Raw genomic sequence first — 13,414 nt, 5'->3', positions numbered from 1 at the left:
CATAAACTTCATACTACGAGCGTGTCTGTTACTTCTATGAAATTATCAACACTGGGTTAAATGGAATCTGTAGCTGTGATTAATTTGTGTCAAAGCTAATGCTGCAAGTTTCCTTGTCAAATTTGAGCACTAAACCATGTCAAAATGTATATATGTAAACGATATTTGTAAGAAGCGAAATATTTCTTTTATTTCACTATAAATGTTGCTGTTTTGCATCGGTTCATTTACCCAGAAGCAAATTTTTATGCTCAGTTTACCATATTTCAGGTCGATTTTAATTACTGCAACTTTTCATTGCCAAACAAAAATTGACACAAATATTTATTGTTATATCGGTCGGTTCCTTTGAAAGGAACTTAACTTACTAAGAGAAGAAATGAGAAGGTTCTAGATCTAGACTTTAGATAATTCACACAGAAAAATAACTGATGAATAGCTGTCAAGTAAAATTAAATAATCAAATATATTCTGTATTCAATGTTAATTTGGAAGAAGGTCATAATAGCTATTTCTTTGAAACTATCAACACTATTGTATATATTTAAAAAATCTTATATGTAATATAATACTAATTTAGATACTTTGAGGTTAAAACGCAAAACAATTACTACCCTCTATCATATTAAAATAAAATTACTGTTTCTGATTAGTCGCAAAATTCCCCGTGTTTATGGATTTTATAATTAGTATTAGTAGAATCGGAATCATTACTCCGAATTTTTGACTTTGTGTTTTAACCTAAGAATCTTTTGCATGCTTAAAATCGAGGTTCGGGAACGCTCTCAAATGATCTTTATCTAATTACGGTGTTGTAAATATTTTTGGACTTTTCGGCTATATAGGGCAAGAAGTTGTATTAACGTGCAGAGACGAAGGTCCTCTTCGAGCTAAAGTTCAATGGACTAGAGCTAACGGAGCTCCATTACCACCGGGCTCAACAGATATTAACGGTCGTCTTACTATTCCGAATATACAATTAGAACATGCGGGAACATATCTTTGCGTTGCCGTTGGATTCCCAGCTGACATTTCAAGAACAAGAGTTGCTGTACCTCTCACTGTACTTCGAAGTAAGTATAAACATTTTTTCTAAGCTTACCTCGTAGTTAAAAAGTTTATTTTTTACTTATTAAATTTGTCGATTTTCACAATGCAGCACGATATGGGATGGACTTTTCTCCATCAAATTCCAAATTTGGTATTTTACCTCCACTTCACTTTAATTATAAAGGGCCAGGTATAATTTATAGTAAATCTCTTAAAATATTTAATATTGACATTACTTTGTTTTCATGCTTATGAATAATTACTCTTTTATGGTAAGTGCTTTTATACAACTAAACTCGTCATTATTTTTCCAATTCATGTATGTGAAAAAGTGATTTGTTGGTCAAATTTAACCATCTATATTTTCCCTCTTATCATATGATTAGTGTTTAGAAACAACTGCATTGATGTGGAATTAAAATACTATTACTAAATTTCAGGACCTCCGCGACCAACACTTCCACCTTCAGGATGTAGTTCAACACTTGAAGCTACTTGCTCCAACGGCGATTGTATTCCAAAATCGAAAATTCGCGATGGCCGATTTGACTGTACCGATGGTTCCGACGAGGATGGATATAGTGAGTAGAAATATCTACAAATTAATAAAAAGTAATGATAAGTTGTTTTATTATATTAACACATTATTTTGCAGGACCAGAAGGGTGTGAACCGAATGAATTCAAATGCAGAAACGGAAAATGCATCTACAAAGCTTGGACTTGTGATTCAGATGACGATTGTGGTGACAATACCGACGAAGAAAACTGTGGTACCAACCCACCTGGCTCAGTATGCCAATACCATCAATTCTCTTGCCATTCCAATAATCAATGCATTCCAAAAACCTATCACTGCGATGGTCAAAGTGATTGTGTAGATGGTAGCGATGAAGTTGGTTGTGGTAAGTGTTAATAATTAGAAACCATTAGGACCAAACTAACTCCTCATCATACTTCACAATCACATATTTTCCATTCCTTTTCAGGTAAACCAGTAATATCAAAACCACCTCCTCCAATGGTTAACCTAAACGTAGGTGATATATTCCAAATATCTTGCACTGCCATAGGCATTCCTACTCCAGAAATAGTGTGGCGTCGTAATTGGAAACACGTTCCCTCGAAATGTAGAATGACAAGCAGTAACGGTGTCGGTACCTTGATTTGTGAAAATATTCAGATTGAAGATCAAGGAGCTTATACTTGTGAAGGACTTAATATTAAAGGCGCCATTTTGGCTGTACCTGATACTATTTTGGTTGTCAAACAAGATAATCCCTGCAGGCAAGGATACTTCAATGCGCAAGCTAGAAGTGAAGGAGAATGCATTTCATGCTTCTGTTTTGGTCATACTAGCATCTGTAGATCCGCTGATCTATTCACATTCCAAGTAAGACTTTCCGTCTATAATTAGTGGTTCACTCCATCTATTACATGTAATGATTTTTTTCCAGTTCCAGCCTCCCTTTGATGCTCTCAAATACGTTGGAGCACGAGTAGATCCTTCAGGATCCGTGGATATAAGAGACGAACCTATATATACTGCAGGAGAACCACAATTATCTCCTTATGGACCTCAAGGTGTGCTAGCCACAGTACCAGAAGGCTCCCAGTTGAACCAGTTAAACGTTATTCCATATTTTGCCATGCCAGAAAATTATCGTGGTAATCAACTCAAGAGCTATGGAGGATATCTCACCTATTGGATCAGACACTCTAATAGAGGAACACCACTACAAGGACCTAATGTTATAATTACAGTAATTATTATGGCTTAGTCAGGGTATTTTATTATAAATAATAATGTCTTTGTTTTATAGGGTAATGGATACACTTTACTTCACGTATCTACTCATTCTCCTGCTCCAAATTCTGATGAACGGATGCGAGTACGCTTCTTCGAAGGTGAATGGGTCGAAAGGTCACCCAATTCCCGTGAAAAGATCGCAACTAGGGAAGAAATCATGATGGCTCTTGAAAACGTTGAAAACATCCTCATCAAACTCCAATACAATGAAGGAACTTTGAATACTACCATAAATAATGTCGAAATGGATTCGGCCGGTTTGTCCAATGTTGGATTAGGACCAGCTAATTATGTTGAAGAATGCAGTTGTCCCGTTGGATACTCTGGAACCTCTTGTGAAGTAAACGTGTTAATCAATAAACGATTTTAAATCAGAATTATGTTTTTTCATATATTTCAGAAATGTTCTGCTGGTTATATAAGACAAAGTAACGGACCTTGGTTAGGACTATGTACCAAAGAACCTGTGAAATGCCCACCAGGAATGTATAACGATGGAAGAGAATGTCAAATATGTCCTTGTCCTCATACTACTCCAGGAAACCAGTAAGTTATTATTGAAAATAAATATTTTTACAATAATAGAGAATGAAACTAATATATGAATAATACTGATTATGAGTGGTTCTTTGAGGTTTGGAAGATCCTGCCAACTCGCTCCTAACGGTGAAGTAATATGTAATTGTCCACCTGAGTATGTAGGTAATAGATGCGAAAAATGCGCACCTGGCTACCAAGGCAACCCGTTGGTCTCTGGTGATTATTGTAAACCAATACCATCACCAGCACCTTACTGTGACGTTGCCGGTTCTCTCGATTCCAGACCAGACCAATATGGACGTTGTCGTTGCAAGGTATTTCGCATTTTTTTGTAAAGTATTCTTCCTGCTAATAACATCTTGTGATACACTTTTTCTCAGACAATAACACTATGAGCGTTTTTTATAGTACAAAACGTAATTAAATTTTCTCTTTTTTTGCTATACATTTGAAAATAATTTGGTAAGTGATATCAATAAAAAACACGTTATAAGTTGCAACACCAATATAAAAATTATAATTACTTCTAGAATTTGGTTGATGGTCCCACTTGTAACCAATGTAAGGCAAAATCATTCCATCTGAGTAGCTCAAATCAATTTGGTTGCGTCTCCTGCTTCTGTATGGGTATAACTTCCCAATGTTCCAGCTCTAATTGGTATAGATCACAAGTGAGAGCTGAAACTCAATAGTAAATGGAAGAACGATATGTTCATGTTTATGTTTTAGGTTTCAACAATTTTCGTCTCATCCCGACAAAATTTCGCACTAGTCGATAACTTTAATAGAGAAACTCCAATAACAGAAGGCATAATATTAGATTCACGAGATCGACAAATATCGTATAGTGGTTTTAGAACTTCGGATGTTTATTATTGGTCACTACCTTCACGTTATCAAGGAAATAAACTGACATCCTACGGCGGTTATTTAAGATACTCTCTACGTCACAAATCAATACCAGGTGGTCAAAGTTCTAGAAATAATGCGGCAGATGTGGAGCTTGTCAGCGTAAGTACCTACTGAATAAATATTTTGTGATTTAAGTCAAAATTGGAAATACTAATATTTATTAATTACAGAAAAACAAAATCAATTTATTGTATTACAATCGCAACCAAACTCAACAAAACCCCAACGGCGCGCAAACTTTTGCAGTTCCAATTTTAGAGCAGTACTGGCAACGTATCGATGGTCAAATCGCTGATAGAGCACACCTTCTGATGGTATTAGCTGATCTTGAAGCCATTTATATCAAAGCTACATACTTTACTAATACACAAGAATCATCGTAAGTATACTCACCTCATTTGATACAAGAAATTTTACTAACAAAAAAATTACAGGTTGATTTCTGTATCGTTGGATATTGCCACCGAACAAAATACAGGTTCTAATCAAAGAGCTGTCGAAGTTGAACAATGTCATTGTCGTGAAGGATACACAGGTTTATCTTGTGAAAATTGTGATGTAGGTTATACCAGAACACCAAGTGGACTTTATCTCGGGCTATGTGAAGCTTGTGATTGTAACGGATATTCTAATGAATGTGATCCTGATACCGGAATTTGTTTAGTAAGTCGAATTAATCTACAATTCCAATATTACTTGAATTGTACATGAAAATATTTTATTGACCTTTAATATTTTTTTAGAATTGTAAAGACGGTACCACCGGAGACTACTGTGATGAGTGCTTGCCTGGATACACTGGAGATCCAAGTAATGGAGTACCCTGTAGGTACAGAGGAACGCCTCCACCGTGTTACTGTGATCCACGGGGATCCCTCTCGTCCGAATGCAGAGATGGCAGGTGTTCTTGCAAAGTAAGTTGATAATCTTATTATTACCAATTACCAATCATTGTTGAGAAAATAAAAGTTTTTCAGATGCAATTATGGAAAAATTTATAATTTATAAACGATTTGCTTCATTCCAACAATTAAGATCTAATATTTTTCAGTAAATAATATAATTTCATGGCCTTATATCTATGAGAATTTTTAACTAACTACCTTTATTATGACTCAGTTATACTTCAAAATGGTTTAGAAAATATATTATTTGAACTGACACCCTTTTAGGTTAATGTGGAAGGTAACAACTGTGACCGATGCCGAATCGGTTCTTTCGGTCTTAACGCCAGCTCCATCGATGGTTGCGAATTCTGTTTCTGTTCTGGCATATCCTCAGAATGTATCGAAAGTAATTTGTACCGTGAGCAAATCCCTTACCAAATCACAGCAGGAAATCACGGTTTCACTATCACTGATCAATTCTTACGTCATAGAATAACTGAAAACTTCGACATTAACGAATATATGAACGAAATCAGCCACGGATTTTTGCCTAGTAATAGAGAAACAATGTATTGGTCGTTGCCTGCAACATTTACTGGAAATCAAATTAAATCGTATGGTGGAAATTTGGAATATTCTCAGAGATATACTCAGAGACCACAAGCCAAATACATTCCTGACAAGGACGTTATCATTATCGGTAATGGAATCACAATATTCTGGTCTCATCCTACTGAACAACGTCAAGACATCGTTAACGTGAGTATAATTATCCGTAATCATTACTTTACGCATATTATTTTCAACATTTGTAAGGATGTAATCTAAAGATATTGTGTTAGTAGCCAGTTTCAGTTAAATTGCATCCAACAGCCAATTGGTTCCGTTTAGATCGTAATCAAGGCTCTAGACCAGCTTCTCGTGAAGACATTCTTACAACTCTTGCTAAAATTGATGCCATTCTGATTCGAGCAACTCAATCCAGTGATACTGGTACAGCATATTTGAGTGATATTACTTTGGATACTGCCGTGGAACAAAACACCGGTAACGCTAGAGCCAGCAGCGTCGAAGTGTGTAGGTGAGTTGAAAACTAATAATCTCTATAATAATATAAACTATAAATTAAAAATAAAAGTGATAAAAATAGGATTGAACTTTTTTTGTTGAACAAAAAAATATTTTTGAATCATTTCATTTAATAGGTGTCCTCAAGGCTACGAAGGTACATCCTGCGAGTCGTGCGATGCTGGGTACTATAAAGATAGAACTTTCGACGAATCACGTCCATTAGGATCTTGTACAAAATGCCCTTGTAACAATAACGAAGAAAGTTGTGAATTGGGACCTGATTACCGGGTAATTTGCCAATGCAAACCGGAATATACAGGCAGAAATTGCGAATTTGAGGGTAAGTTGTTAGTGGAAGATTTGTGGCATTATTCATTTTGCATGTTTATTCTCTGATGTCCTCTGAAGAATAACTAGAATCCATTTGATTTGTTTTTCTATAAGTAATCATTATTCATGGTAGGTATGAAAATGAGTATGTGTATTGATGGCATCAGTTTCAGAAGAGAGTGGAACGGATTCTATTTTGTCCTACTTCACATTTAGAAAATACATCATCATCTTGATGGGACGAACATTACAGGAACAGTTCCACTCGACTTTGAAATATGTTAATGTTGGGATCTGAAATGTTCACATCTTTAGTATTTCCTCGCATTTTATTGTCTGTCTAAAATGATATGTGGAGTAATAAAGAGTGAAGTCAATTAAAGAAAAAGATGTGACTACTTTCAGATATCCTTATGTAGTGTTATGCATGTTATATACAATAATTTACATTTCGACAACATGTTCTCACATGAAACAAGCCGCCACATCCTCAATAAACGAAACAAGGTAAATATTCACAATCCATACCAACAATCAACAATAATCACTATTCGTCATAATTCGCAATGATACAGGTAGTTCAAAAACTCCATATTTAAGTTAACTGTAACTAGGAGACAAATAAGTAACATTTTCAATTCAATTTGGTTCAATATGAGAATATATTATAGTGCTTTATAGAGAATAGAAATTTTGTATATTTCAATAGTCGTCCCCACAATAATATCTCGATCTCCCCCACTTAAAGTATCTCCTACTTACAGTAAACGTTGCAAAACTTCATGAGACACTTTGTATAATATTATTTCTCGAAACAGTAAATATCACAACGACTGGTATCGAAATGGAAATATCACCCTCTGAAGTAGTGGCTCCAATCGGCAAACAAGTAAATTTTTCTTGTAAATTTCGAAAACCATCCGCTCCGGATCTCTATATAACGATTGAAGGTTTAAACGTTTACGATATCGAAATCCGAAGGTACTCAGGAGGTGCTGAGGCAAATTTCACGAATATCGTGAGTTTTAACAAGGAAATTATAAGATGCGTTGTTAGGAATGCGCAACGAACGGAGATTGGCAGTATAAACGTCTATGTTTCTCCATCAGGTTTGAAGATAATCACAATTGCGAAAAATGCTTACTGTTTTTTAAAGGCGTAAAGTAAATACGAAGTCAAGCGGTTTTCGTGTTTACTCAGCATTGTATACTCATATATTTTGTTATAAGTTCACATTTTGTTTTGTGTTTTACGCGAATCGGAAAAATAGCGCGATATTATATCAATCAGGAAAAAAACTACAGACAGTAACTCCTTACGTCGCTTCTAATAAATAAAATCTATTATTATCCGTCGACCATCCATTGATTATGCTTTTAAACTTTTAAACTCGAAATCGTTAATAAATGACCCCTATGAATGAAAAATTTGCTATTAATCAATAAATTTATCATAGTCTGCAACCCAAAGTATAGTGTTATACGAGGATATATTGAAAAATAGCCTACTATAGAACCAAACAAAATTTCAATGTCAAAATATTTTATTACTCAATATATTCTCCTCTCTAGACCCTTCCAAAAAAAAATGTTTCTTCTTGCTCTACAAACTAGACCTCCATAGCTTTTATTACCTCCTCGTTGGAAGAAAATTTACGACCGTTTAAACTTTTTTTCAGTTAAGCAAAGATGATAGACGCACAGAGCCAAATCTGGTGAATAAGGGGAGTGTTCTAGTAATTCAAACTCTAACTCACGAATTTTTTGCATGGAAACATGAGATTTGTTTACAGAGGCGTTGTTCTGCAAAAACAAAACACCTTTGGATAGCTTTACGCGTTTTTTCTCTTTAATTTTTTCCCGTAGAGTGGTCAGTAATGTCGAATAATAATCTCCAGTTATTGTTCTACCCTTATTCAAAAAATCGATCATGATTACTCCGAGGTAATCCCAAAAAACTGAAGCACGAACTTTTCCAGCAAATTTTTGAACACGAAACTTCTTAGGTCTTGGAGAACCAGAGTATCACCATTCCATCGATTGTTGCTTTATTTCTGGATTGTAGAAATGTACCAAAGTCTCATCCATAGTAACAATTCGGTTTAAGAAGTCTACATCGTTTTCAAACCGAGCACAGATCGAACGCGATGCTTCTACCCCTGCACGCTTTTGGTTAACATTCAAACATTTGGGTATCCATTTTGCAGCAATTTTTCTCATGTCCAAATTGACGTGAACTATATGATGAACGCGTTCGTATGAAATATTCAGTGATGCAGATATCCGTTTTAGCACAATTCGACGGTCTGATAAAATCATGTCATGAATTACATCGATATTTTCGGGGAGTGACACAGAAACTGGCCTTACCGATCGATCATCATCTTCAATGGAAAATTTACCTCTTTTGAAGCTTGCAGTCCAATTTTTCACGGTCGCATACGAAGGACATTGATCACCAACGATATTAAGCATATCTTCGTAAATCTGCTCACTTCTTAACTCATTTAAATACAGGTAGTAATTGATGATGGCTCGTTACTCCAATTTTTCGATTTTCACAATTTCGGTGGACATCTTTTTTCTTTTAATTTATTGCGTAACTCTGGTTCACTTTTTTGACGTCAAAATTTACACTGACACTTCTAATAAGTTATTATTCGTTGCTATGGCAATATTTTGTTCATGCATTATAGTGGCAGTAATCTATGGTGTAGGCAACCAAACATACATATATTAATTTGCTAAAACATTTCATCGAATAGATATGTTAATACTCTTAATCTGTCATTATTTATTTTACTATTCCTTGAAATTTAGAATTCAAAAGATGGATATTGACGAAGAGTTGAACTTCTCTAGAAGTGACAGAAACTGCAAAAAAGTTTATTACCTGAAAAAAGCTACGAAAACATACGATATGTGATATTCTGAATCTGTGCTGTTACTCTCAAGTGGAATATTGATATGAATAAATGTAATGATTGATGTTTATACAAAAAAAGGAAAGAACAAAATAAAAGTTATCTATCAGAGACATTGGAAGCACTTGAAAGAGAATAAGTACAGAAATTCATTGCTGATGCTTCTAAAATCTTCTACCATGATGCTGTATGGTAATGGATCAGAAATCATGATCTATTAAAATATATGATGGTTGAAAATCTACTGTAATAACTGAAGTCCATGATCGGGAGACTCGTGTTAATCCTGAGAGCTTGTGATGATTATGTAAAAACTCATTTTTTATTTCCCCTATTACGCAAAAACTGAATAGTATAAATTTTCCAGAGTGATTTTCACTAGAATTCGCTGTTCAAATATTTTATTTTTTCACAGTGTATTCTATGTAGAATACATAACAATAATTGAGTATACAATGTATCCTTGTTTTCATTGTGTATCAGAGTAGATATAATTTTATTCGAACGTTAAAAAATTGTTAAAGGTTGGTATGAAACTCAAAATTATGGTTTTTTAACAATTTTTTGACATGAATGTCTTTGAGAACTCTAGAATCTATTTAGAACTTCTAGGTAGAGGTAGTAAGTATATAACCAGTTTGATAATATTATTAGTCTTTTGTTTCCGTGTGCTTTCTAACAACCATCCGAATACGTAAGCATCATTTTTATGTAAAGATCATGCTTGATAAAAATAAGATTTCTGGATACCGGCATGAATAATAAAAAACTATTTGCATTAATAATGCCACTGAAATCGGTCTTGAATAAATTTATTCGTTAAAAAGAGGTCTTGAGAATAAGAGTGGGCACAATCCTATTTTCTGTAAAAATATAATTTAGCAAACTTATAACAAACTCCTATAGTGCAAAATGTATTTATTTTTAGCTCAGAAAATAGTCAAACTTTTCCTAATTTACTAGATATTTATTTTTTTACGATTTCTTAATGACAGTTACACCTAGAAGTAGTTACTTATTTGGTGGGCTTTAAATATAAATTTTCTCATGCGAAAAAGTATTATTCACTGATTGCTTATCAAGAAATATTATTTTCACAAGCAATTACCAATAACTAACTTTGTGTTCTAAAAAGGTTAAAGGTATGCAAAGGTGTTTTTGTTAATTCTTCCCACATGAAGTTTCTGCTATTTTATTTTACAAGTAATCATAAATTCATATCATAAAGATATATATATATATATATATATATATATATATATATATATATATATATATATATATATATATATATATATATAATGTTTAAGTCATATATCCATATTACTATTATGTGAAATGGAAAAATATTTATTGAATAATCTTAAATAAAAATAGCGTTACTTCAAATATTAAAAACACCTCACTCAATATGAAGTTGAATCTTACTTAGTTATTATGACTTATACTGATACGCATTTTTTGCAGTTGGATTTGTTACTACAACGGAATATCCAGACGTACCAACAACAACTATGTCTAATAGAGTAACAATAGACGTTACCATTGAAGATACCAACATTGGAATCTATGAAATTGGTAGCACTGTTAGATACAATTGCTCAGCTAGATCTCTTTTATCAGCAAGAGTAAGTCTAACTTTTTTCTTTGTCTTAATACATTCACATTTATTACTTTCCTTATGTTTCCTTTCAAGTTTAACGCTCTTTCCTTAATCTTATTCGAAGTTTTCCTTTTGTTTCTTCACAATTCGTTTATAACGGGATATATCCCTGACTGGAACAACGTTGAGCTCGTTGCATTGGTTAAATGGAGACAATTATGAAGGTCAATTACAAAAGCCTGTGTGAAACTCAACTGCTTGTTTTTTATTGCAAATTATCCGGAACTTAATTGCCACATCTCCTAGTTCATTTCTCCTTTTATGTTAATATGAAGATTATCGACTTTATTGATGAATTGGATTCCAAGATAGCTCTAGGCGGTTCGATCAACTGTTATTCGAATGATTCTGGACTGGGAGCTCCTATGTATTATTATTAAGAATGATTTCATGCAGCCTTAAGGATTTATCTCCTTTAATATGATTTTTGGAACTCTTCAAAATATTTTTATGAAAAATCTTAATGTATTTGCCCTACATTCATTGTATGAATTATGATATTATGAATTAATTCAATCTCTCAATTAATTTTTCCAGCCTGTTCGAATAAATTGGAGAAAAGCTGATGGAGACTTACCATCTCGAGCTATTGACGAAGGAAACGGTATTTTAGTAATCACCGATCTAAAAGCATCAGATTCTGGAAGATATGTATGTGAAGCAAGTGATGGATATACCATAGTTACATCAAGTGTGGATTTGAATGTGGGAGGTGAGCCATCTAGTTTTTATATAAGTTTAAGATAAGTATAAATGTATTATGTTACAATTATTAATAACGTACATATATTAGTCACTCTATGTAAACCATTTTATTTGTGCATTGCAAGCTTCCCTCAGGAACGCTTTCAAATATGGAGGTAAACTTTTTATAGTTATTTTTAGGTTTGTTTCTCCATTCTTCCAATTTCACTGATTGCTTCAGTACTGAATAGACACCTTATCTGAACATTCCGTTTTCAATAAAGACTGAGTTTTAATTTTTAAATTGTAGTTCCACGAGAACAAAAACCAAGAGTGGCAATATCACAACCTTACGTAGATGTGAATGAAGGACTTCCTGTAGAAATCCAGTGTGTCGGAACTGGAGTGCCCACTCCCGACGTTAGTATCGTTAGAGCAGATGGTCAACAACTAAGCCCAGGACAGGTACATATTTTTATATTTATCTATTTGTTTCTAAGTTTTATTGTTAATTTAGCAATGTACAAATATTACTATGACTACATATTTTCAACATTTTCAGCGTTTCGAAAACGGTGTATTCCGCATTTACCAATCCCGTTTATCAGATTCTGGAGACTACAACTGCATAGCTTCGAATCGTGTAGGCACTGACTACGCAAGATTTACTGTAACTGTTCACGAAGTTCAAGATCGTATAGTCCAAGTAGACATATCTCCTTCAACTTTCTCAGGAGCCCCTGGAGATACGGTTATGCTGAGATGCTCAGGCACACCTTTCGGACAAATCATAAAGTGGAGCAAACAAGGAGGTGATCTTCCTTATAATTCCGTCGAGGAGAGAGGGAATTTGATTATTCGTAATGCTGCACCAGAAGACTCTGGTGTTTACATTTGTACCGTTACAGCAACAACAGGCACCAGAGGTTTTAACAGGGCTACAGTTACAATTACCGGGAGCCAAGAGGGGTAAGTTGAATCAAATTCTATGGAATTTTACGGAAATTTGCTACTGTATTAATTATAATTATTGTATAATTGCAGTCGTTTCCCCACTGCTGCAGTTTCCGTTGATAAGATTACTTTAAACCAGGGTGCATCTTCTGAGATACAGTGTAACGCTACAGGCGTACCACCACCATCTGTACAATGGACAAGGCTTGGAGGGGAACTCGGTCGTAACGCAAAACAATATGGATCCACTCTCCGCATCACTAATGCCGAAGTAGAAGATCGTGGAGTGTATGTTTGTGTATCTACCAATGTCAACGGACTTGCTCAAGCAACTGTCGTAGTAGAAGTTATACGTAAGTTCGTTAATAACCTAATGTAATGAGGTCTGACATTATCTTACAAATCTTTAGGTTTGGAAGCTCCTCGACTTGAAATTTACCCTAGTATTAGTCAGACCGTGATTGCTGGAAATAGTGCAGTTTTACAATGTAGAGCTGTAGCTGGAATTCCAACGCCGGAAGTATTCTGGAGTAGAGAGAATAATTTACCACTGAGTTCAAATGTTGAGGAAATGGCCGGAGGTGCTTTGAG

At 34.4% G+C, this 13,414-nt stretch overlaps 1 protein-coding gene across 15 annotated transcripts in view; it reads left to right on the top strand.

Annotated features, from left to right (window-relative positions):
• The window catches only part of LOC130451859 (basement membrane-specific heparan sulfate proteoglycan core protein), a 243,593-nt gene that overhangs the window by 215,643 nt on the left and 14,536 nt on the right, over window positions 1-13,414 (top strand). For all 15 annotated transcript variants that reach the window (XM_056791194.1, XM_056791193.1, XM_056791190.1 and 12 more), the window contains 23 exons: window positions 846-1,073; window positions 1,491-1,631; window positions 1,706-1,954; window positions 2,039-2,442; window positions 2,507-2,812; window positions 2,873-3,199; window positions 3,260-3,405; window positions 3,494-3,713; window positions 3,930-4,070; window positions 4,129-4,410; window positions 4,482-4,690; window positions 4,746-4,974; window positions 5,055-5,225; window positions 5,484-5,957; window positions 6,044-6,279; window positions 6,404-6,609; window positions 7,418-7,708; window positions 10,990-11,150; window positions 11,723-11,897; window positions 12,180-12,334; window positions 12,432-12,838; window positions 12,914-13,176; window positions 13,234-13,414. In XM_056791194.1, coding sequence (XP_056647172.1) covers window positions 846-1,073; window positions 1,491-1,631; window positions 1,706-1,954; window positions 2,039-2,442; window positions 2,507-2,812; window positions 2,873-3,199; window positions 3,260-3,405; window positions 3,494-3,713; window positions 3,930-4,070; window positions 4,129-4,410; window positions 4,482-4,690; window positions 4,746-4,974; window positions 5,055-5,225; window positions 5,484-5,957; window positions 6,044-6,279; window positions 6,404-6,609; window positions 7,418-7,708; window positions 10,990-11,150; window positions 11,723-11,897; window positions 12,180-12,334; window positions 12,432-12,838; window positions 12,914-13,176; window positions 13,234-13,414 — 5,602 coding nt within the window. The remainder of the gene's footprint in view (window positions 1-845; window positions 1,074-1,490; window positions 1,632-1,705; window positions 1,955-2,038; window positions 2,443-2,506; window positions 2,813-2,872; window positions 3,200-3,259; window positions 3,406-3,493; window positions 3,714-3,929; window positions 4,071-4,128; window positions 4,411-4,481; window positions 4,691-4,745; window positions 4,975-5,054; window positions 5,226-5,483; window positions 5,958-6,043; window positions 6,280-6,403; window positions 6,610-7,417; window positions 7,709-10,989; window positions 11,151-11,722; window positions 11,898-12,179; window positions 12,335-12,431; window positions 12,839-12,913; window positions 13,177-13,233) is intronic.

This window comes from Diorhabda sublineata, chromosome X (genome assembly GCF_026230105.1).
Source record: "Diorhabda sublineata isolate icDioSubl1.1 chromosome X, icDioSubl1.1, whole genome shotgun sequence".
Taxonomy (NCBI): Eukaryota; Metazoa; Arthropoda; class Insecta; order Coleoptera; family Chrysomelidae; genus Diorhabda; species Diorhabda sublineata.
This window is presented reverse-complemented; position numbering and strand designations above follow the sequence as displayed.